General features: G+C 41.7%; 2 protein-coding genes across 2 annotated transcripts in view; both read right to left on the minus strand.

Moving 5' to 3' along the window:
* The window catches only part of LOC112431854 (uncharacterized), a 179889-nt gene that overhangs the window by 7520 nt on the left and 148760 nt on the right, over positions 1-23609 (minus strand). The gene's annotated exons all lie outside the window — the stretch shown is intronic.
* Positions 301-21982, minus strand: LOC143414020 (uncharacterized). Its single transcript, XM_076877626.1, has 6 exons — positions 21803-21982; positions 13462-13800; positions 12559-12897; positions 8937-9044; positions 1474-1583; positions 301-378 (listed from the first exon to the last, which is right to left on the minus strand). The coding sequence occupies exons 1-6, from the start codon at positions 21837-21839 to the stop codon at positions 301-303; spliced, it is 1011 nt and encodes a 336-aa protein (XP_076733741.1). The 5' UTR covers positions 21840-21982.

Consider the following 23609-nt stretch of genomic DNA (forward strand, 5'->3'; position numbering starts at 1 on the left):
CTGGGGTACAGAGGGAGGAGCTTCTGTCAGACTCTTTCTGATGAGGAACTGAAGCCGCTCTCATGGTCTCATCAAATCATCAGACTCTGCTGAGAACAACAGTCATGTGACCTCTCAGAACAAACAGCCTGTTAGTTTCCTGCTGCCTCCATCACTCACTTTCATTCACTCTCAATCACACCAACATGTTAAAGCAGCGCTATAGCTCACCTGGCTGAGCAGGTGGGCTGAAGGCGGGGCTTACTACAGGTGCCTGTGTGTCCCTCACTCTCTCCCCACTTTCCTGTCTACTCTCTGCACCTATATAATAAAGGCAAACATGCCTCCAATAGAAACCTTTGCAAACACAAAGTCCCACAGCAGCCCCGTGTTCTCCGGCTAAAATGAGAGTTTTTGTCAGTGGAGTCTGGTGGCTTTAACCACACAAACATTACAGCTGCGCTCAAATATCACAAAGAGCTGTGACAGCAGAGAAACACATGACCATCCTCCAAATATCATCTAGAAATAGAAATGTGTCCACTGTGGGACGTGTGAGGCTGACATTAATATGTCTTAAAGTGGGAGATGAAGAAATGACTCCAGGGCCCAAATCATGGAGACAAACATCAATCCACACTTCACTTTGTTTCCTGTCTCTAAAGTGGGAATATTTCAGTGTGATGAACAAACGGCCTCCAACAAATGAAGCTGATTTCCTTTTCCTGTCTTTTCTCCAGCGGCCTCAGCTTCTTCCTCTTTCCCCTGTCTTCTTCTGCAGACGCTCCTCTGTAGCTTCAAGCTGTTTCTCTTTACAAGGAGAGCTACAAACCTTTGCATCCAGCCACAAACACCCCATGGGCTCCTCTGGATCATCACACTCAGCATTTTCACAATAAAAGCCTCGTATTTATGGCTGCTCCACCCTGACATGTGACAACATCCAAATGACTGGATCAAAGTGTTTGAATGATCTCAGCAGCTTTAAAACTATTGATATTTATACATTTACACTGATTTGGACTAAACTAACAAAACTATTGATTTGATCCAAACTCACATCATGCCAGAGGCTTTTATTTTGAAGGTAGGATCATTTTAATGGTCTTCTTAGTTCATTTAAACACACAGTTGCTCCGCCTGACATTTTTGGCTTTTAGATCAAAACATCAAAGAATTTATTTTATTTGAATGAACTGAAAATAGATTCAAACTAAAAGCTTTTAGAGAATAAACTCCTACATGACCTCTGACCTTTGCCCTGTATCTACAGCACTGACCTCTGACTTTCAGCTGCACTTGTTTCTTCAGCAGGATGTTTCCCTCCCTGCTGTAGACGGTGCAGGTGTAGGTGTAGTTGTCCCAGTCTGTGGGGTGTTTCAGGGTCAGACTGAGGTCTCCAGTTTTCAGCAGGTCTTCATTCATCTTCGTTCGGTCTCTGTAATCCTGGTGCTGTTTGTGAGGCTGGTCAGAGCCGTTCTCATACACGTGGACCTTTGTGTCATAGACCTTCCACTCCACTTTAGCGTCTTCAGGCAGGTGAAGTGTGGTGTTCAAGGGCAGCTGCACAGACTCCACCCCTGAATCCACCTCCACCTGGGGGACTGAGAGGACAACAAAGCAAAACATGAGCTTGGATGGAGACATTTGTGTTGACTCTAACAGGCTGAATGCTGCTGCTTCACTGGGAGCTCACTGTTAGATAGAAAGTGGTCAGTGTGAAGAGGAGACGCAGCAGAAAGATGAAGACTGACAGGAAGAAAGCAGTGAACAGACTGTTGGAGCTGCTGTTAGTGGGACAGGACTTTATTCAGTCTCTGAGGACCAGATTTGACTTGATGAAGCAGAGAAACACAGTCTGAGTGTTTCTGTCACACTCACTTCATCACACAGCTCAGTTTGACAACATGTGGAAGAATTTGATAGAAGCCTTCCTTTAGTAAAAGCACCAAGAAAACACCATGAAAACACCTCACTACACACTAAACTGCAGTACTGGCAAATTGTACATAAAGTATGAAAAGTCAAAGTACTTATTGTGCAGAAAAATGTTCCCATCAGTGTCTGTGGATCAATATTACTGCTGCACATGTTTAAGGCTGAGCTCATTTCAAATCCTTTCTATTGTGTTGAATCTGCAGTAATGCATCATATTCTATAAAATCATATGTTTGTAGTGGCTGTCCTGTGAGGACCACGTCTCTCTAAACAAACAGCTGTTAATGAGCTCACAAACACAGGCCTACAGCTGGATTTGAAAAAGTCCATTCAATAGAAAATCAACAGTCACAGCTGGATTCAAAGGCTTGAGCTCTGTGTGACATGGTTACCTGTCAGCATCTACAGGGGGATTCAAATATGAAGGAAACATGAAGGTGGTGCATTAGAAAAACTGCTGCTTTCAAGCAGAGCTTTCAAATTAAAACTTTGGGTGTCAGATAATTATTTATTAAAAGCTAGACATTTTAAATGAGAATAAGAAAGAAAAGTATGTCTTTGTGCCCCTTTTTCCCTGTTCATGCCCTATCGGCCCCCCTAGCTAAACTTTGCTAGATCCGCCCCTGCACAGTTACCAGCCGTCAGCTACGTAGAAAAAGATCCTGGTGTAGAAAGAAATATTAAATACATTCTAACAACAGCTGATCAAGCTTAAACGTGCTGCTGTTGTTCAGCCGCTGGTTTCCTCTTTCTGGTGCAAAGTGGACCAAAAACAAACAAGAGAGACGGACTCGCGACAGAAAAGCCGATCAGCTGATCAGTTTCACGATTGAAGTAGCAGCCGGAGAGCGAGAGGCAGTCGCTCGTTAAGCTTAACGCAGGAATGCTTTACAAACATTCAGAGATGGACTTACACACTTGCTTTACTTCTCTCGGGGATAACTTTGTCGGAGATGAAATGCCAGGTTCCTAGCGAAGCTCCACATGCTATCCAGACCACCGACAGGTCCCGCAAGCCACAGCCGCTCTATCACGTGATGCATACTGCTCCGACGTGCTAACGTTCGGTGTGTTGCAAGTTTTGCGAGGTGCTTTCCTGATATTTAATGGATCGGATTACATTTTTTATTTTTCTCCGATATCCGATCCAGTAATTTAGGTCAGTATCGGACCGATACCGATACGTAATATCGGATCGGTCCATCTCTAGTTTATATACAAACATGTGTTTATTCTAAATGTTACAATAGCTCATTAAGGCTAAAGTTCACTTTTTAAACTGCACATTTAAACTTAATAAAAGCAAACTGAAAGTCTGAAGCTGCAACATTGAATGAAACCAAACATGTCTGATGTTATTTTCCTGTTGTTGAATATTAAATCACTTTATTACTGAATGACTGTTTCTGTCTGATGACATCACAGTCCACACTTCCTGTTACACATCTGAGTCACGTGAGTATTTTCCACTCAGATGATGTCATTTTAATGAAAGCGCTCTTCGTCCTATCTGACCACAGTCCCAGTCTGAACCATATACTATCCACTAGGGATGGGTATTGATAAGATTTTAACGATTCCGATTCCATTTTCGATTCTGTTTAACGATTCGATTCTTTATCGATTCTCTTATCGATTCTTTTTTTTTTTTTTAAAAAAGGAGAACACTAAGGTCGATTAGCTCAGAGCTTTGTTTTATATCTTCTCTTTGAACAAGATAGAAATTTAGGAGTAACATGGCCTTACAAACCCAACAGTGAGATCTTGAGAGATCCAGCCTACGGCTCTTCAATGGGGTGTCACAGGGTCCCCAGGAAAAAAAAATTGTAAATGTAAAATAATAAAATAAATATTCTTGTGAGACATATCACATATTGACGGGGTCGGGTTATGTTAAAAAGTATAAATTGTTATACTTTGTTCATTGGTTCAAAGGTACCCCACACTTCTTTTTTTGTTTGCTTGTTTGTTCTGGTGTATTTTTCATTTGAACTGTTACTCTGCCAGAGTACTCATATTTACAAGATGGCATTGAACGCCCCATTGGTGTATCAGGAAAACTATTTTGTACATATGTTCCTTGAAGGGGATTGAAGTCGTTCTTTTTTCCACCGCAGCGAAGGGCTAGGAGTAGGAGAGGAGCTGCTGTATGTTTTTGTTATCGAATCGATCTGATTGTGAAATAAAGCATATGCAGTGAGAAAGCAACTCCAGGAGTCATCCCTGCCTTAAAGCTGCAACATTCTTCTGTAGCAATAACAAAGTATAACATAAATTGTTCTGTGGCAATTACACAAGAATATCCAGTAATGTCCCTGCCTACAATTAAACACATTCACTTACCAAAAATTGGGGGCATCTGCTGTGGCAAATGGGTGCAAGCCTTTGACCACAAACTTAGACACTGCTCGGTGACATTAGTCTATCCTGGCCTGAAAGGAGACGCTACCGGTAGACTGCAGCGAGAACTGCCAGCGAGCGCCAGCCAGACTCAGTCTGTCACTCTCATCATGGTCACCTACATGTACAGTAATGGCAGGTCTTGTAATAAGGCAGATTGCGCTAACATAATATGCACTGTTAGTTGATTATTTACCTGCCGCATTAACGGGAGAGGACGTGCAAACGTTAGCGCTGCTGCTGGGTTGAGAGTCACGAGTCCGGAGCGGAATTAAAAACGCGTGTCATCGCGTGTTTTGTGAGCAAATGCTTTTGCATATTCGTAGTGTTTCCTCCCTTAAATGAAATATCTACTTTGCAAGTTGCCCTGTTGTCATCGGTTCTCATAAAGTATAATCAAACTTTTGAGCGTTTGAGCCGCTTAGGCGCCATGTTTCCTGCCAGGTAAATGACGCTCCGCAACGTGGTGACGTCATTCGGGGCGACTGGAATCGATAAGGGAATCGTTTGCAAAAATGGCAAACGATTCCAAGGAATTGAAACAGTGGGAACCGGTTCTCAACAAGAACCGGTTTTCGATACCCATCCCTACTATCCACACAGCTGCTTACTGGTTCATATTATGTGGAGCACTAAAAGCAGCCTTTGTGTCGAGCTACTGGGAATCTACGAAACCATTAAAGAGGACAAAATGATTGTGTCTGTAGTCGCAGCATCAGGTTAGTGAAATAAACTAAAGCACTAAAAGAATCAAACTGAGTCAACAGATTGAATTGAATGTTTCTTTCTTCTTTGAGTGACCAGCCCTGATCATGTGACCCACAGGTACAAGTTATTATGAAGAGATACCAGAAAGCCTGTCGCCAAGACAACCAAGTATGACAGTGTGAACAACACAACCCTGTCACACAGCAGCATCACTGTGAGCTCCAGCATGTGCATTTAAAACACTATATTTATGAAGTTATGCTTCTATCTTACTGTCTGTGAAATGTTCTGTGGAAATGACACGTCCACACTTTTTAATGGGCCCACAGTAACCAGAGATCATTACAGCTGCACTAAGGAAACAAAGAGCAAAGACTTATAGTGTTATATCCAAGTTTGCTCTGTGACATTCATTTTGTAACACAGCTTGTAAAACTGTTGCAGCTTCATGTCACTTGCACATGGATCCTTGTAAGAAAGCTCATTGAAATGACTGAACAGGGCACGCTTGTTCTGATGTGCTGGGATTTGACCACAGCCTCCTCCAGGGTTCACTGACAATGGTCCAAAGAAGAGAAGCTGTCCAGTGAGCAGCAGCTCTGTGTGAAAACACCTGGTTGGTGTGGATGTTTCTAGCAGGAGAAGCAAATCTGACATCATCTCAAAGCAGTTCTTCAAACATGAAAATCACTTCACTGGATTCAAATCCACCAAGTCTGGATCCAATAGAGCAGCTGTGGCTGTGGTGGAAGTGGATATTTGCATCATGATGTGGAGATGACACGTGTGCAGTAACTGTGTAACACTATCATGTTACCATGGTGAAAATGTGTCCTTGTTAAAACTGTACTACAAAGAATGAAGCAGCTCTGAAGGGAAAAGGGCTCCAGCCCATTACTAACAAGGTGGACCTAATGAAGTGGCCAGGAAGTGTGGTAGTAATGGCTTGTTTGTAAAAGCCAAAAATCAAACACATGATTTTAGCTCTGTACGTTCCACTTTTTGGGTCTCAGATGATAAAGAAGCAGATTTATTTACATCTATAACTGCTTATTCAGCTCCTGGTGGTGGGAGGTGGATTCAGGCCGACGTTCATCAAACCTAAATGAATTATTGGTCCTAACAGTAAGAGGCCACATGTATTAATGAGTGCTGGAAACCTCCATGTGTGTCTGCACAGGTGGAGATCACTGGAGAAGCTGAAAGCTTTGGTGCTTTTCTACTAGTTGGGACGACTCTGTGAAAATCTGCTGACAGTCTGAGCAAGTTTTTGGACTCTTGCTCACAAAGTAAAAGACATTTTACAAAGTGAACAGAAAAGAAACTTGTTCTGAGTGTGAGTGTTGTAGTGGATGCTGATGGATTGTTTCATGTTCTTCTGTTTCAAGTTGAATGAACAGCTCGTCTCCATGTTTATAAGCTCACATGATGCCTGTGCTCTCCACAGTTTGATCGTACGGATCAAAGTATCAGTGTGTTTATCACTGTGTTCATTTTATAGGTAACATGTAAAGACAGCTGAACAGTGAAACAGTGAAACGTCCAGTGTGCAGAAAATGACTGAAGCAGAACTTACTCAGTAATGACTTCGGCTGCTACGATACTGAAAATGATTCACAGACAATTTGCATCTTTCCTATAAAATACCTGAAGTTCAACCAGATTAAGACTCCACGATATGGCCCACAGGAAGTTCAGGGTTTTATTGTTTCCTGCAAAAACCTGACTCGGTGTCCACGTCCACCATAAACAGAAGACAGCATGAAAGTAAATACAGAGGGTTCACTGCAAAGTGAAAGCCACTCATCACCCTCAAGAATACAAAGGCTTGATTGGCCTATGGAAGAAAAAAAGTATGGAGAAGGTGTGGAACAGCTCATGATACAAAGTATACTGCATCACCTGTAACACTGCGTGATGGTTTGGGCATGCACTGCCAGTGGCACTGGGACAATGCTGGGGGGGAACCTGAAGAACTGAAGGTGAACCCATTTTATGTAAAATCCTCTTTTCCTGGTGTTTCTGTCATATCATATTATCCAAAATTATTCAAGGCAGAGACCAATAAAATTTCTGTCTTAAGAGGTGAAAGCAGATTATAGATGTGAATTATTTCCTCTCAGCTGCACGTGTAGCTTGTAATGGAAAATATTTGATGCTTCTCTACTAAGTTTTCAGCTATCAAAGCAATTTCTTACTTCATGCCTCATTCATCCATTCACACACACATTCATGCAAACACTTTTGTCTAAGCATAAGTGATTCCTATCACTCACATCTATTTGATCTGGCTAAAAGTTCTTTCATATACAGAGAACAAGGCCCGGGTGTCACAGTGGCATCACTCAACATAAATGCAAGGAGATTTAAACAATCGCTCTGACCTTTGACCTGTATCTACAGCACTGACCTCTGACTTTCAGCTCCACCTTTCTCTTCAGCAGGATGTTTCCCTTCCTGCTGTAGACGGTGCAGGTGTAGATTCCACCCTCTGTGGGGTATTTCAGGGTCAGACTGAGGTCTCCAGTTCTCAGCAGGTCTTCATTCATCTTCGTTCGGTCTCTGTAATCCTGGTGCTGTTCTTCAGGCTGGTCAGAGCCGTTCTCATACACGTGCACCTTCATGTCACTCTTCTTCCACTCCACTTTAGCATCATGAGGTAGGTGAGCTGTAGTATTGCAAAGTAGGTAGACCGTCTCCACCCCTGAATCTGCCATCACCTGGGGGACTGAGGGGACAACAAAGCACAGCATGAGCATTTTTTTTAAAGTGAAAACATGTTTGACTGGTTCCAGTAAGACTCATCACTCAACTTAAGCTCAGTCACACATCCCCCTCTCTTCCATTCAGTTAAAGTGAATAGATGGAGGAGGAGTGGCAGCTGTAATTACCTCCAGCTCATCAATAAACCAAAGACCAAGACACAGTGATAATTCATTTGAAGGGCTGACTCTGAGATGTTAGACATTAACTTGAAAACTCAACAACAAATAAAACGATTTTTTCTATTGTCCACCTGGCCTGGTCTGAGCACACAGCATCATCAAGGCCCACAGCCACCCAGCACATCAGCTGTTCTCCTTGTTACCATCTGGCAGACGTTACAGGAGCCTGTCTGCTCAGACTACAAGACTCAAGAACAGTTTTTACCACCAAGCCATACGACACCTCAACCACAACACTTAAACACACACAACACAGCACTCAGAAGCTACCCTGCAGCTTCACAAGTACTCTGTTTAATCTGCACCGATCACTCCACTTTATTGTTATTGATATTTATATTTAAAAGTGCAATACTGTGATTTTCTGCTGCTCATTCCTGTGCAATATCTCATCTGCCCCCCGTCATATTTCTTTTCAAGATTTTATTTAATCACTAGTGTACATATATTTATATTTATAGATACATATATATTTATATTTATAGATACATATATATATTTAGTCATCTTTTCTCTTTGACCACGTCTCTCTAATATTTTGCTCTTTACTATTTTTCTATTTTTTTTTTATTATTTTTATTTTATTTTATTATATCTTCTCCTACTGTATCATGCTGCTGAGTGACTGCTGCTCGTCAAACACATTTCATTGCAATGTTGACCCTGTGCTAACTTGCATATGACAAATAAAACTGAAACTGAAACTGGTCAGCTGGTTTGATTTCTCAACATTTTAATTTGATTAAAATGTTCAGTTCAATTCGATTGAACTTTATTTATACAAATCACAACTGCAGTTGTGTTAAAGAGCTTTGTATTGTAACGTAGACCCACAATAATACAAAGAAAACAAAGATCCCAACAATCATATGACCCCCATGAGCAAGAGCTTTGGTGAAACATGGGGAAGTAACTGTGTGAACAGGAGTTAAAACACACACACACACACACACACGCACACCATACCTTTATTGAGTAATCTCCTCACATATACTGAAAGACCCACAATGACAGCAAGTGCAACAAGCAGGAAGGCCAGGAGGACCGAGGCCTCAGCTGGGAACATGTACGGCTCTGTAACAAAGAATGAAGTCAACAGGATCAATTATTTAAAATCCACAACCAAACTGAAAGAGCAGTGAACACAACATCAGACTGAGAAAAGAACAGGAAACTAACTGAGTGATGACAAAGGTCACAAAGGTCATGTCTCATCAGGACTAAAAAAGACAGAAAGTGACCACAGAAGTGACCGAGCTCCAGCTATTTGTGGGCTCAGTCCACTCAAAAGGACTCAATCCAGTCATTTACATATAATCCAGTGGAAGAAGCATAAAACACAAGCACTTTTTTAATGTCTAACTTGAAAGCCTGTAGCCCACCTCCAAAACTCTGTACCTGCATACTGTCGTATGTCTTAATGTGAACTCTAAGATAAAAGATAAAAACAAAACAAAAACTGAGAGTATGATGGTAAACATGCTGCAAAATGTGAGAAATGCTCACTTGTAAAAATGCTTCGCACACTGTTTCAATTTCCAGAGTTACTGAGAACATTCAGAAATGTGCAGATTGATATTTACACAAATATACTGAGAGCTGCAAACTTGTAATTCAAAATTTGTTCATATTTATTTAATTTTGTTTACTTACAACAACAACTCTGATTAAAACCTCTCAGATCTGTGAATATAACGGCTTCACTGGACTCTTTAGAGTCACTAATTTACGAATTCATGCACTGACTTATACCACACTATAAGGTAACTTGCAGTGTGGAGTGAAGGGTGGAGAAGCTGGAAGTAGAGCTCAACCAATTAGAAAGCAGTAGACTGAGCACTCTGTCCTCTGTCTGATAACGGTCCTAGCTAACCAGCTCTCCAGCACAAATACACTGATCAGTGTGCTGCCCTGACGTTAGCGTGGATATTTGACACACATTCAGTCCTGCAGTGTGTTCTCACTCAGTTTGTCCCACTGTGGGCGTAAAAGAGGACTGTTAGATTTACCCATGTTTATTATGCTAATAGGAAACTGTACCAAGCAGTTCCTGTCGTCTCATTAGGAGTCCCAACATTGTCAGACATTCATATAAGCAAGAGGACACCTTACAAACTACTGAGGACAAAATGGACCAGGCTGCTGCATCATTCCTCACTTTGATTCTCAGGGTCACTTTGTATGTATCAGGGATGATCAGGAAGAGGAGTACAGAAGTCTGGTGAGGAACTTTGTCACATGGAGTCACACAAACCACCTGCAACTCAGCACCTCAAAGACTAAGGAACTGGTTGTGGACTTCGGGAGGTCCAGAGAAGGTCCACTGCCAGTTCAGATAGAGGGGGAGGAGGTAGAGGAGGTCAACACATACAAGTACCTCGGGCTGTGGGTGGACAACAAACTGGACTGGTCATGCAACACAGAGCACCTGTATAAAAAAGCCCAAAGCCGACTGTACTTCCTCAGGAGGCTGAGGTCTTTTAACATCTGCAGGAAGCTCCTGAGGATGTTTTACCAGTCGGTGGTTGCTGGAGTACTTTTCTATGCTGTGGTGTGCTGGGGGAGCAGCACAGCAAAGAAGGACTCATCCAGGCTGGAGAAACTGATCAGGAGGGCTAGCTCTGTGGTCGGCATGAAGCTGGACACTCTGGTGACAGTGGCAGAGAAAAGGACATTAAAGAAAATGATGGACATTATGGACAATGCCAGGCATCCTCTGCAGACGGCCATTAACAACCAGAAGAGTCTGTTCAGTGACAGGTTGCTTCTCCCAAAGACAAAAACCAACAGACTTAAAAACTCCTTTGTCCCACACGCCATCAGACTGTTTAACTCCTCTCTGGAGGGGAGAGGGAGGGGAGACAGGAGGACAAAGGAGGGGGGAACAACTAAGCTGTAGGGGCTTTTCTACACGGTGCAATATTTGCAATATTTGCAATATTTGTTTTTGTTTTGTCTTTTTTCTTATATTTGACTGTGCAATAACCACTGTGCAACATACTCACTCAAATGAGCAATCCTAGTTATCCATATTGTATATTCTGTATCTATATATGTGTATATGTGTATATAACTTATTTCGGTGCTTTGCTACTGGAAACTGAATTTCCCAGAGGAACCCACCCGAGGGATTAATAAAGTTTCATCTTATTCAAGATTGCTTCAGTCACTCCTTCACTGAAAAAACCTTCCTTAGACCCTAACAACTTTAACAACCTCCGTCCAATTTCTAATCTACCCTTCATCGCTAAAATACTCAACAAAGTAGTCGCAGCTCCACTTCATTCATTCACACCTGGTTAATAATAACATCTATGAGAGACTTCAGTCTGGTTTTTGTCTCAGTACAGAAACTGCTTTACTTAAAGTCACTGACGATCTTCTAATCGGAGCTGACTCTGGTCTTCTCAACATCCTCGTCCTTTTGGATCTGACCTCAACACCATCTCTCACCCCATCCTTCTAAGCAGACTTTCCCCTCTCTGCGTCACTGACACACCCCTCGCCTGGTTTCAATCATATCTCCTTGACCGCTCCCAGTTTATTCACCTTAAATCATTCCGGTCTCATCTATTCCCGGTCAATTCTGGTGTACCCCAGGATTCATTCTTAGGCCAACTTCTGTTCATAAGTTACATCCTCCCTCTTGGTACCATTTTCTGTAAATTTGATCTTCAATTTCACAGTTTTGCTGATGACACCCAGTTAGATCTCTCCTGCAGGCCTGATTCCTCCCTCCCAGAATGCCTATCTGACTTAAAACCTGGTTCAGCTCTAATTTCCTTAAGCTTAATGAGGATGAAAATGAAATCCTCCTTATTGGCGCTAAATTCACTATCCTATATATGTCACATCAATAATCTGACCTGTTCTGCCTATTTTTTCCATCTACGCAACATTAACAGATTACGTCCTTCTCTTTCCACCCTGTCTGCATCCATTCCTGTTCATAGTCTTGTTACCTCCTGTATTGACTACTGCAGTTCTCTCTTGCATGGTCTCCCCCAAAAATCCCTCCATAAGCTTCATACTGGTTCAGAACTCTGCTGCCTGCATTATCACCAGAACCCCTCCTACCAGCACATCACCACCATTCTCCAGGAACTTCACTGGCTCCCTGTGAAACTCCGGATAGTGTACAAACTTCTTCTGCTCACCTTCAAGGCCCTTCATAACCTTGCTCCTCCTCAGCTTTCTGACCTGTTAAGCGCTATCACTTTGATCTTCTTCTATCCAGCTTGCTGTCCCTCCTTTCGGCCTCACCACCATGGGAAGCAGAGCTTTCAGCTGCTCTGCTCCCAGGCTGTGGAACTCTCTACCCCCAGATATAAGAAACATCGGTTCTCTTTCCCAGTTTAAATCTCAACTCAAAACCCATCTGTTCAAATCTGCATATTCACTGTGAACCTATTGTTTGTTTATTTTACCTTGTGCTTTTGTTTTCTTATTTTTCTTCATTGTCATTGTTCTATTATGTGTTTTATTTATTGTTAAGTGTCCTTGGGTGTCATGAAAGGTGCTTTAAAATAAAATGTATTATTATTATTATTATTATTATTATTATTAAGTATCGGAGTGTGCTGCTGACCTTTGACCTGCAGCTGAACATCTGTCAGTCTGGGTTCTTCTCCCGTCACTCTGATGGTGCAGGTGTAGTTGCCGCTGTCAAAGATGTGGGGTTTCCTCAGAGTGAGGCTGAAGTCTCCAGTCTGCAGAGCGTCAGTCTTCATGGATGTTCGGTCTCTGTAACGCTGGTTTTGATCTGTCAGCTCGTCGTCTTCCTGCTGACGCTGGTGGACGGTTGGAGGATTGAGGTCGTAGCGGCTCCACACCACTGTGGAGGGTCCAGATACAAACGGGATGTGACAGGGCAGCAGGGCTGACTCCGCCCCCTCGTACACCTCCAGGGTGAAGACTTGGTGGGACACTGTGAGGACGCAGAGACACATGAATCAGCTGTGTGCAGGTCACATGACTAAATAGAGACCATTTGTAATAGATTTTGTCAGCATAAGAATCACGAGGGAACAATACCGAGTAAACTGTCTTAAACATAACTGCAGGAAAATATAATTATTGAAGAGTTACTGAATATCTGATTGTTCACTTTGTTCTGCCTTTATAAATTATGCTGGATTACACTTTAAACACCATTTGTTTCTGCTACACTAGACCAGCACCGAATCAAGGTTAAAATTGAACCACGAGGACTTCAAGCACCTCTGGAATAGAATAGAATAAATTACAATAGAACAGTTCCAGGGATGCTCAGTATGTGTGTAAAATTTAAATAAAAACAGAACGTAAAGATTGATAAAGCCAAAAGTTACTCATAGTAGAAAAAATATTTGAAAAAAAGAATATTAAATGTTTATATTTTATGTTATAGGAAATATGAAAAATATTTACTCAGTTTGAAATCGAGGGCAGCAACACGTCTCCTCTGACCTCTGACCTGTATGTACAGCAGGTTTTATAGTGTGTTGCTGACCTTTGACCTGCAGCTCTACTGCTGTCAGTGTCCGTTCATTTCCAAATGCAGTGATGGTGCAGGTGTAGGTGCCGCTGTCAGAGATGATGGGGTTCCTCAGAGTGAGGCTGAAGTCTCCGGTCCTCAGAGAGTCCGTCTTCATGGACGTTCTTCTCCTGTAACGCTGGTTTTGGGCTCTCAGTTCATCTCCTCTGAGGCTACGCTGGTGGACGATTGGAGGATCGAGGTCGTGGCGTGTCCACATTAGAGTTGGACGTGTAGTTACAGAGGTGTCCTGACAGAGCAGCAACACAGACTCCACCCCCTCATACACCTCCAGAGCAGAGGCATGCTGGGAAACTGAGGACACAGAGACAGAAACATGAACGCTGCCTCAGTTCACTCAGAGAGCTTTCAGAGTTTGGAGTCCACACAAATATAAGAGGACATAAAACATCTGTCCTCAGGTCAATAATGAGATCTTCTGTCTTCAGATGTTATTAGAGCTGAACTGTTAGACTGCAAAGCACAGTCTTGTTTTATTGTACAAATAGAAATGTTTTGTTATTGTAAATAGGTTTTTCTTATTCCACAGGTGAAGCTTTCACTACATTTCCCCCTTTTAAAAAATATCAGTGGTTCAAACAGATCAGATCCAAGCATCCAGAGTCCATCACTGCAGCAGAAAATAGAACAAAGACCTTAAAGTTAATCCACCTTATGAAGGAGCTCAGTCAGACTGACTCTGAGACTCTGTGTAAATGTGTGAATTAACTGATGTCTGCATAGTAAAAACTGTTGCCACGGCTAACATTAGGTTTTGTTTTGGTTCAACAGCTTAATGTGACCTTTGACAGCTGCATATCGTCCTCTCCAGGTACAGCCTAGTGTTTGTGTAGAGCGATTATTTTAAATATAAAAATGTCTTTATATCGTTTAACTATCAGTGTGGCTGGTGGATCTAAACATTCAGCACAATGTCAGACAGCACCTCCCATCATCACCACATCGGCATTGCAGAGAAACAGTCAGTAAATCTTGCTCCATCCAGCACCACAGTGACATATATATGCTGGGTGGGTGGTGATAGCCACTACACAGCAGAGATGTGTGCTTACATGTTAGGAAGAGGTTTCTACATCGCTTAGTGCTGATCTGCTATTTTCAACATCTCTCTGTGCGACTCACACAGAGAGGGATCAGGTGGTGCTGACGTAGTTTGATCATCTGCAAGGTGTCGAAGCAACTCTGCTTACCTCTGCTTCACCAACACTGTTTCTCTCTCTGTGCGACTCTGCTGGGGAGACAACGGTCAGGTCGCTTGGAGAGCATTTAGGCGTTTGAGTTTTCAGTACTCGTGTGTAACACCAGTGATTCCAGGTTTTTAGGGGGGGCTCAGCCCTCAATCATGATGCTGTGCAGACGATGCTTTGCAATTGCAATGTTACCTTTTAAAGAAACTCATTTACCTGGATGACCTGTTGTAGTGTCTAACAATTCAGAATGCATGATCACAGATTTCAGTATAATACACCAGCTTTAAGGTGGAACCTTTAGTTATTAAATCTGAGCCAAAAGCTCAGCCATGTTGAACTGAATTTTCCAAAAAAAGTTTAAGAATAATTTGTAATAAAGCAAATGAAGAGAAACTTGCACAACATTGTTTCAGTCTCCATTGTCCACCAAATATAGTAATTAAAGCAGCATTAACCAACACAGACACTTGAAAGTCTCCCTGCCACTACAACAGCTGGACAAATATATGTCATTATATATTATACACTAATTTATATTATCCCGCCCACAGCACCACAACAGTCTCTACACAGCATACGATGATCTCAGCTACAGCCCAGAGACCTAATCTGCCCACTTATAACTCAGCTACAGATCTGACAGGTGTTCTGTGGTGGAGATGTCACAGCACACCTGAAATCTGGACCACACATTAAAGACCTGTGGCTGAACATAGGAAACAGACTCAAACTGAGTCAAACAGTTTCCTGAAGTCTGTGATCCATTCATGAAATTACTGTTCAGTCAGATGAACATAAAAAAGGCACAAGCCTGCACAACAACACACACATATATTCTCACACCTTGGTGAGTACATCTAATTGACGTAATGCTTTCAAAGGCCGCTGACTGTAACCAACAAAAGTGAATGACTAAACCTAACCTTGACCTAATTCGAACCCTGAGACTAAAACCACATTTTGAGTCTCAAACATGCCTTCAAGCTTGTGGGGACGGGCATTTGGTCCCCACAAGAATGGTGGCACGACAATTTCTGTCCTCATAAAGATGTCTAAAAATGTACACACACACACACACACACACACACACACACACACACACACACACACACAGACACACACACACACACACAGCACCAAGTTTCCTTTGGTCACATATGAAATGTGAGTCCGAGCTTCAGCTACACAACAACACACACAGCAGCTGATTGTAACATGCAGGTGTGAAACTATGAGGAAGCTGAACGCCTCCTCTTTCCTCAGCAGTGATCTGTGGCAGTCTGCCATCATGTTTGGCTGCTCACACTAAGGCTACGTCCACACGTACTTTGGAAAACTGAGATTTTCTGTTTGTGTTTTTAAAGAAAATCTCGCCAAAAACGCAGTCAAACACGGTCAAGAACATGTCAAATCCACGCCGTGTAGAAATGTTGGCCAATCAGGAGTCTAGAAGCCTGGGAGGGAAAGAGTGAGCAGGTTTGATGCAAACCTGAAGTACTTCTGAAAAGTGTTTGTGTTTTTAAGTGCCTTCATCAAATGTTAATGACCAAAAACAGTACTCTGGCTGCTGTAGACTCACAACTTAGGAATGAACAAATGCATACAACATGCATAAATTTAAATTAAATACAAATTAAATTCATTAAAAACCGACAACGACGTGGCGTCTGGATTTAGGTTGTGAGAGCGTCTGTGTTGACTCTGTTCACTCTGACGTCTTTGTAAATGGAGGGACAGTAACTGTGTGTGTACATGTACGTGTGTAAAACTGCAGATAGATTAACAGCAACAGTATTTTGTGTTTATCCACCATTGTAGAAATTCATCTCATGTAAACAGTAACGTGGCGCACAGCGGCACGTCAAAAAAGGCGCACACCTTTGACGTTGCGTGACTAAATCTCTGTTTTCCTCGTCAACACGTAAAAGCAAAAACTGAGTTTTAAAAATCTCAGTTTTCAGTGATCGAAAACGGCGTTTACGTGTGGACGAAAGGTGCAAAAGCATAGAAAAGTAGCAGTAAGTAAGTAAGTAAGTAAATTAATATTTAGTATTTACTGTCATATTCCCATATATCATTGTGATGTTGTTTATTCTATTACTCTTGTTCTCTTCTGCTTGTTTTCCTTTTTCTTTCTCAGCAGGTGACCTTTTTTTTTTTCTGCTCATTCTGTTGGTTTTTGTCTTTTGCCCTTCTCCCCCGTCCCTCTTCTCAGCTGTTTCTCTTTCCCTCTTTCTTTCTCCCCTTCTTTCCCCCAGTCAAGTCTGTCCCGTATTCAGTAAGTGAAAATAAAATAAACAATAAAAGGTGAATCAAATGGACCATTATGGCAAGGCTGGGATGGTCAGTTTGGTAAAGTAAATCCGTTGGGCATCTTTCTTTGCCTTTAGACAATAATTCTGATGGCAAAAGAGCCAAACGGGACAGGCCAAAAAAAAAAAAAAAAGAAAAGAAAAGTAGCAGTAAGTACTTAAGTACAATTTTCAGGTATCTGTACTTTACCTGAGTAGTTTTTTTTCTAACTACTTTTTACTCCCTACAATTTTAAACACATATCTGAACTTTCTACTTCTTACATGTGTTGTGATTTTCCCAAGTGCATCATTACTGCTTTTGCTATAATGGTCATATTTTATTAGAAGTTTATTAGGAGTTTTTATTTTGAGTTATTACAATCAGAACAGAAAAGAGCGTCTGAAGAAAAGAAAAAGAAAGAAATTGGTGAGGAAGTTTACAGAAGGAGAGGGAGAGAAAAACACTGAGGATCTGCTCCAAACCTGCCTAAAAAAAAAAAAAAACCCAAGCAGGGGCCTGACAGAGCCAGGGGGCCAGGCCCCACCAAGCAGCCATTAGCCAGAACACACCCGAGCACCAAGAACCACCAACTCACCAGAGGATGGGGGCACCAGCCACCAACAGAGAGTGTGGTGGGGGAAATAGTGTCAGTTTTGATAGTTTATTAGAGATTTCCATCATGAATTCATTGTGGAAACTGAGCACAAGTTAAAGACCAAACACAACTAAATGTGTTTATCATACAAATACAGTGTTGGGGAGTAACGGAATACATGTACCGCCGTTACGTATTTAGAATACAAAATATGAGTAACTGTATTCCGTTACAGTTACCGTTTAAAAAGGTGGTATTCAGAATACAGTTACTTTGTTGAAATAAATGGATTACACTGCGGTACTTTCCTGTTTCATTTTGTCGCGGGTCAGGACTGTTTGGGTTTTGTTTGACAGCTACGTTCTGTTGTTCCAGGCGGCAGCGCTACGGTTGCCATGGTTACAGGGCGACGCTCTCTCTCTCTCTCTGCGACTGTGTGTTTCCTGGGTGAGCGAGCGCCTTTTCATTGTTGTTGTTGTTGTTGTTGTTGTGCTAAGCTAACAGGCAGAATGCTACAAGCATAGCTCTAAAGAATGTAGCATCATGGGCAGTGTAGTCCGTGTTGCAGGGAGAATGGACTGCCATACACGTCATGTGTCTGTGAGCTCGAGGAGGGAGAAAAAGGCGAGTGGAAAGGTACAAGCTGTCATCGAGGAAAAACGGGAGCTGGAAGCATGTAAATATAATAATAACCACTGCAGCCAAGAAGAGAGCCTGACGAGCCCAGCTGTAAGTAAGCTATTAAGACTCGACTGTACACCGTGTTCGTGTTTTCCTCCGAAACAGTAAGTTCTGTTGGAGCAGCCTTTCAACGCCTCTCTCTGTCTCTCGCAAGAAAAGTTGACCCACACAACAAAGTAAAGCTATTTTTCAGCTACGAGCCGACAGGGACCCCGCCGTATTAGTCAGAGGTCCCTTTACTACAGCTCGGAGTCGCGGACCTTCAGTAATAGTAATAAATCACACAGCAATAGTACATTCACGTTGTTGTAAAAAGCATGATAATATATTAAGTAATCCAAAGTATTCAGAATACGTTACTGTCATTGAGTAATGTAACGGAATACGTTACAGAATACATTTTGGGGCATGTATTCTGTAATCTGTAATGGAATACATTTTAAAAGTAACCTTCCCAACACTGTCCAAATATAAAAGGGTGTTCTAATAATATGTGGCTTACACGCCTGTTAAAACCTGCCTGGTGACAGATGACACTGACAGTAATCTGCTGATGATTGAACTGCAGATTTAATGCAGGAATATTTCCTGTTTGAACTCTTCAGGGACCCGTGTATTTCCTGAGCAAACACTCTTCTCCTGCTGTGCTGGCAGCTTTAAGATGCAACAATAAATATTTCTATTGATTTGCACAGAAAGCTTTGAAAAAGCAACAGAACAATAAAAGCAGCAGCAGCTCTGACTGTGTTCATACCAACTTAAATATGTCAAAGTCAGGTTTCTGTTTAAAACACTGAATGTTTGAGTTACAAATACACAGATTTAACTACATTAACTTAACTGTGGTGTAAAAACTGGATTCATTGACTGAGCTCAGTTTAACACACAGAGTAGAAAGGTCTGTATAAGAATGAAGCTGCTGATGCAGGGCTGTACACATGTTCCTGTTTAGAGGCAAAGTCGCCCTCTACAATGTAGCAACAGGAAATAGAAACATAGTTTTATTGTCCTTCTTTTTCTTCTGGTTCAAGCTGAATACAGTTAGAATAAAAAGTTAGACTAAAGTTTGTACTCACATATACTGATATGATTTTATCATTATGTTAATACAGCACAAGCTTCAGTTAGCTTTGCACAAAAATACAAACATTGTTCCAACTTCCTGCTCTGACTCGGCCTCAGGATGTCTAGAAGCAAGAATCAAGCGCACCCAAAGGAAACAAGCGCACCAGTGGTCACGTGCTCAGCACACAGAGTGGGAATGACTGAAGGAGCTGCTGTGACGCAGCTATGATGCAGTTTTGTGTGACTGAGTGAGTTGATGGATCTGTAAGTGTTCTTACTTTGGCAGATTCATTAACATGATGCTGATTATAATCTGGCTGTAATCTCCTGCAATGACTACAATCAGCGGGATGAGGAATAAAGGACTTTTCTATGGTTTCCTTTAGCTGTTGCTAGCTTGCCATATCTATGCCTCACTATTAGCAACTTGTAAGACATGCGCTATTTAGCCAATTCTGGGTCTGCAGTGACCCCTTGTGGACATTGTGAGATGTTGCTTGTGTTGAGTAGATGATGTGTTGTGATTGTTTTCCTAGTTATCTCTGACTCTACTAATGATAAAATTGCCCATTTCTGTTTCCAGAAAACCATGTTTATAGTCACACGTGCTGTTTACTATAAAACAAGAAGTTCAAGTTTGGCTGCACCGAATTCAGATTAAGCCTCACAAACATTTTCATGTAAACAAATCTTTGGTGGGACTTAATTTAAAAAAATTAACCAAACTCCTGGACTGCTGCAGTCTCTCTCTTTTCTTTTGGAAAAGACCAAAGCAGACCCCTGGATGGGGCTCATCCAGCAGGGGGGCTTCTGCACAAGCTTTAGAAAAACTGCCCAAAATGCATTGACAGAGACATTTCAGGGATTTTAAGTCATTCTGCACTCAGATGGCTTAATTGTTAATCGCGTTAGTCATGAAAATTGTGTTAATGGGGCTTAAATGCGTTAACACTGACAGCCATGATTATTATATTCTGTTTTTTGCCTGTCCTGTCCGGCAGTATAGCTGCACAGGACAAGACGAGAATGAGAATTATTATCTGAAGGCCAAAAAAATGCCCAAAAGAATTATTTTCCAAAGTGCATCATTACTGCTTTTGCTATAATGGCAGTCATATTTTATTAGAAATTTATTAGGATTTTTTATTTTGAGATATTACTATCAGAACAGAAAAGACCTTCCGAAGAAAGGAAAAAGAAAGAAATTGGTGAGGAAGTTTACAGAAGGAGAGGGAGAGAAAGAAACACTGAGGATCTGCTCCAAACCTGCTTATAAGACACACTGAGCAGTGTGGGGATTAGAGAAATATTTTGCTGCTATTGTTAATAACCATCATTACCATTGCATTAATAATTAATATTGATATTGCATTCAGATGTTTAAACATATTGGTACCCAATTAGCCTTTATTACAGGTGCAGTTATAACCACTTTAAACTGTTGAGTTAAATCTATAATCTTAAATGCTTTTGAATGCTTGTTATAATCTTCAATGTGTACGTGCTGGCCTTCTGTCTGGTGGAAAGGTTACAAGGTTTAGCTGGTGAGGTGAGAGGTGAAACTGAGTGAATGTCAGGTCGACACACACACACACACACACACACACACACACACACACACACACACAGACTTACACAGCAGTTAGACTCAGGGGTAGGTGAAGGTTCAAATGATATTTTGTAAAAGCTTGCAACTGCAAAATTGTGCTTGCAAAAGAACAGTTTGTTGCAGAAGGTGGGCCTGATGTTCCAGAAGATGAGCGCGGGCAGGACGTGCGACAGGAAGACACCTGGGATGGAGACGAGGCGATGTTCTTTTCAAACTGTGTTAAAGGTCATTGTGGTTTTGACTTGACGTGTGCATGTTTTGTATCTGATGACGCATGAGGGGGCGTTAACCCTGATGAATCAAAAGCAATCTGAAGTGTCTTTTTGGGCGGAGATCTACAGCTGATGTTTTGCAGTGTACATCTCCCCACGCTGCGTGTGTTCATTAAAATCATCGTTTGACTCCACCCGGCCGGATCAGTGTTGTTGTTTTGGAATTCCTCCTGTATCCCTCCTCAATATTTGAACCCTTAACAGCAGCACACAGGACTACATGATATGTTTAGAGGCAGCAGCCAACCAAGATAGTGTGTCTGTGAGTACGTGTGTGTGCACCTGTGTGTGTGAGCGCTTGTGTTCACAAGCTTTTACAATGTAACTGTCTAATAGTGGGTATGTGGAGCCATAGCCCCCCCCCAGGAGATGAAGCAGGCATGGAGGAGATGCAGGTTCCAGACATCTAGATGCCCCCAGAGTACGAGAGCCCAAAGAGGCTCACGGCAGGGGGAATCGCACTACCTACTCAGAAAAGACCAAAGCAGACCCCTGGACATCAGAGGCGCGAGCTGCACCTGAGTGTAGCACTTCCGCTCACAGAGGACTGTCTGCGGAGCTGCTGCAGGTTAAACAGAGACTTTCTTACCGTTCATGAGGAGCAGGAGCACCACCAGCGTCTTCATCCTCCTTTAAAAACAAACCGACACAAAGTCCCGTTAAATCCTCTGCTGACCCAACGAACCCACAGCTGGACACACCTGCAGCTCCAAACACGCCCACGCACAAAGGTTACTTTCTGTTTAACAGGAAGTCTCCGTGTGTCGCAGATATCAGATAATAAAATGTGAAGTAGATTTGAAATAAAACGTATAAATGCGGCACATGAACACAAACAGCTGGATCACTGTGGTCTGACAGGCCTGTTAAAGAAAGTCTGAGGCTCAGTGATGTTTGTGGGAATAGTTCATGGAGCTGTGATCACCTTCATGCAGGAAGTGAACTTTGTTATGGTGAAATTATAAAAGCGTTTCTATTTAAAATGTGTTTTATAAAAATAAAACATTATTATATTATGATTTAAAGCTTCAGCCTTTAAAGTGGTGAGAGAGTTAAACTGAACACATCCTGTTAAAATCTGATTCATGAGGCAGTAATAAGATCTGCAACAGATTAATAACATAATCTGAGTTATGGAAGAGCCTCAATAAATTAAGAGTAATATCATCAGTTTTCATTAACTTCCACTTAAGTCATAGTTTTCAGTAATACAGGATCAAATATAACCCAATATAAATGTGATTTATGATATAAATGCTCATGTGCTGATGAGAAAAGAAGTCAAATGTGACATTTTCACATTTAATTGTCTGTGTTGATTCCTTCAAAATTTAACATTGGGAGATGTTGACATCAGTGGGAATCTGTTTTGGGATTTTTTTAAATTAACTTTTACTGTTTAATCAGTAAAAACATAATAAAAACTATGAAACTGTAGTCATGCTTTTTATGAGTGTGATGTGTGGTAGACAATGTTCCCTCTAATGTTTCACGTGTCTGAGCGAACACACAAACTCCCTGAGCGTCCCTTGGACCACTGTGAGCAACAGCAGACGTGTGCACTGTGGTCACGCCAGCATCGAATCCATCCAAGTTACTTGTTTATTAAAATAATCAAATTACAGCGTTTATGTTAGACTACTTTTAATTAACTGCTTTAGCCCACTTACAATGAAAATTTTAAAAAAAATCGTCTACACATACTACACTACCCATGTAGCATGTTAACACTATTGGAAGTAAAAATAACTTGAACTCCAATTTTGAAAACACAACTTTCTTTTTTCTTTTTCTTTTTTTATAAAGCACTGACTTGTATTATGAGTCTGTGGTCTGGGAGATATTGAAATCAATTTCTCCAATGTACCTTTTCAGGTAACGAGAAACTGTTGACTGGGCAGCTGTCATCTCCTCTGGAAAGATTAGAAGCTCCTTCACTGTTTTTACAGTTGGGTTTTTTTCTGCAATGAAATGATGCAGTCCTTCTGGTGGGAGTAAACCAGCTACAGAACCCACAACGGGACGCCAGCACTTGATTACAGACATTGGGGCCTGAATAAGTACTTTGTGTCCTATCTGTGCCAAAACAGGGAGCAGTGTGTCCTTAGTAGGAACCTGCTTGCACTCATGTGCATCAAGTACTTCCAGCAATTCATCTGTATCCACTGAATTGAAGTCATCCAAAGCCTTCAGGAGAACAGATCGCTCTTCTTGTGAGACGTCCAAAAGAAAGGAATCTTTTAAACTACTGGTTGTCGAGCCGCACAATATCTCCTCCAGAAAGGGTATTGCAAGCTTCACTGGGAAGTAACCAGCTTGTTTCCACCCTACAACAAACACTCTAGCTATAGCCTGCCATTCTTCACACTGAAAGTCATGCCGGATGAATGGGACTT

Source organism: Maylandia zebra, linkage group LG3 (genome assembly GCF_041146795.1).
Source record: "Maylandia zebra isolate NMK-2024a linkage group LG3, Mzebra_GT3a, whole genome shotgun sequence".
In the NCBI taxonomy this organism is placed as follows: Eukaryota; Metazoa; Chordata; class Actinopteri; order Cichliformes; family Cichlidae; genus Maylandia; species Maylandia zebra.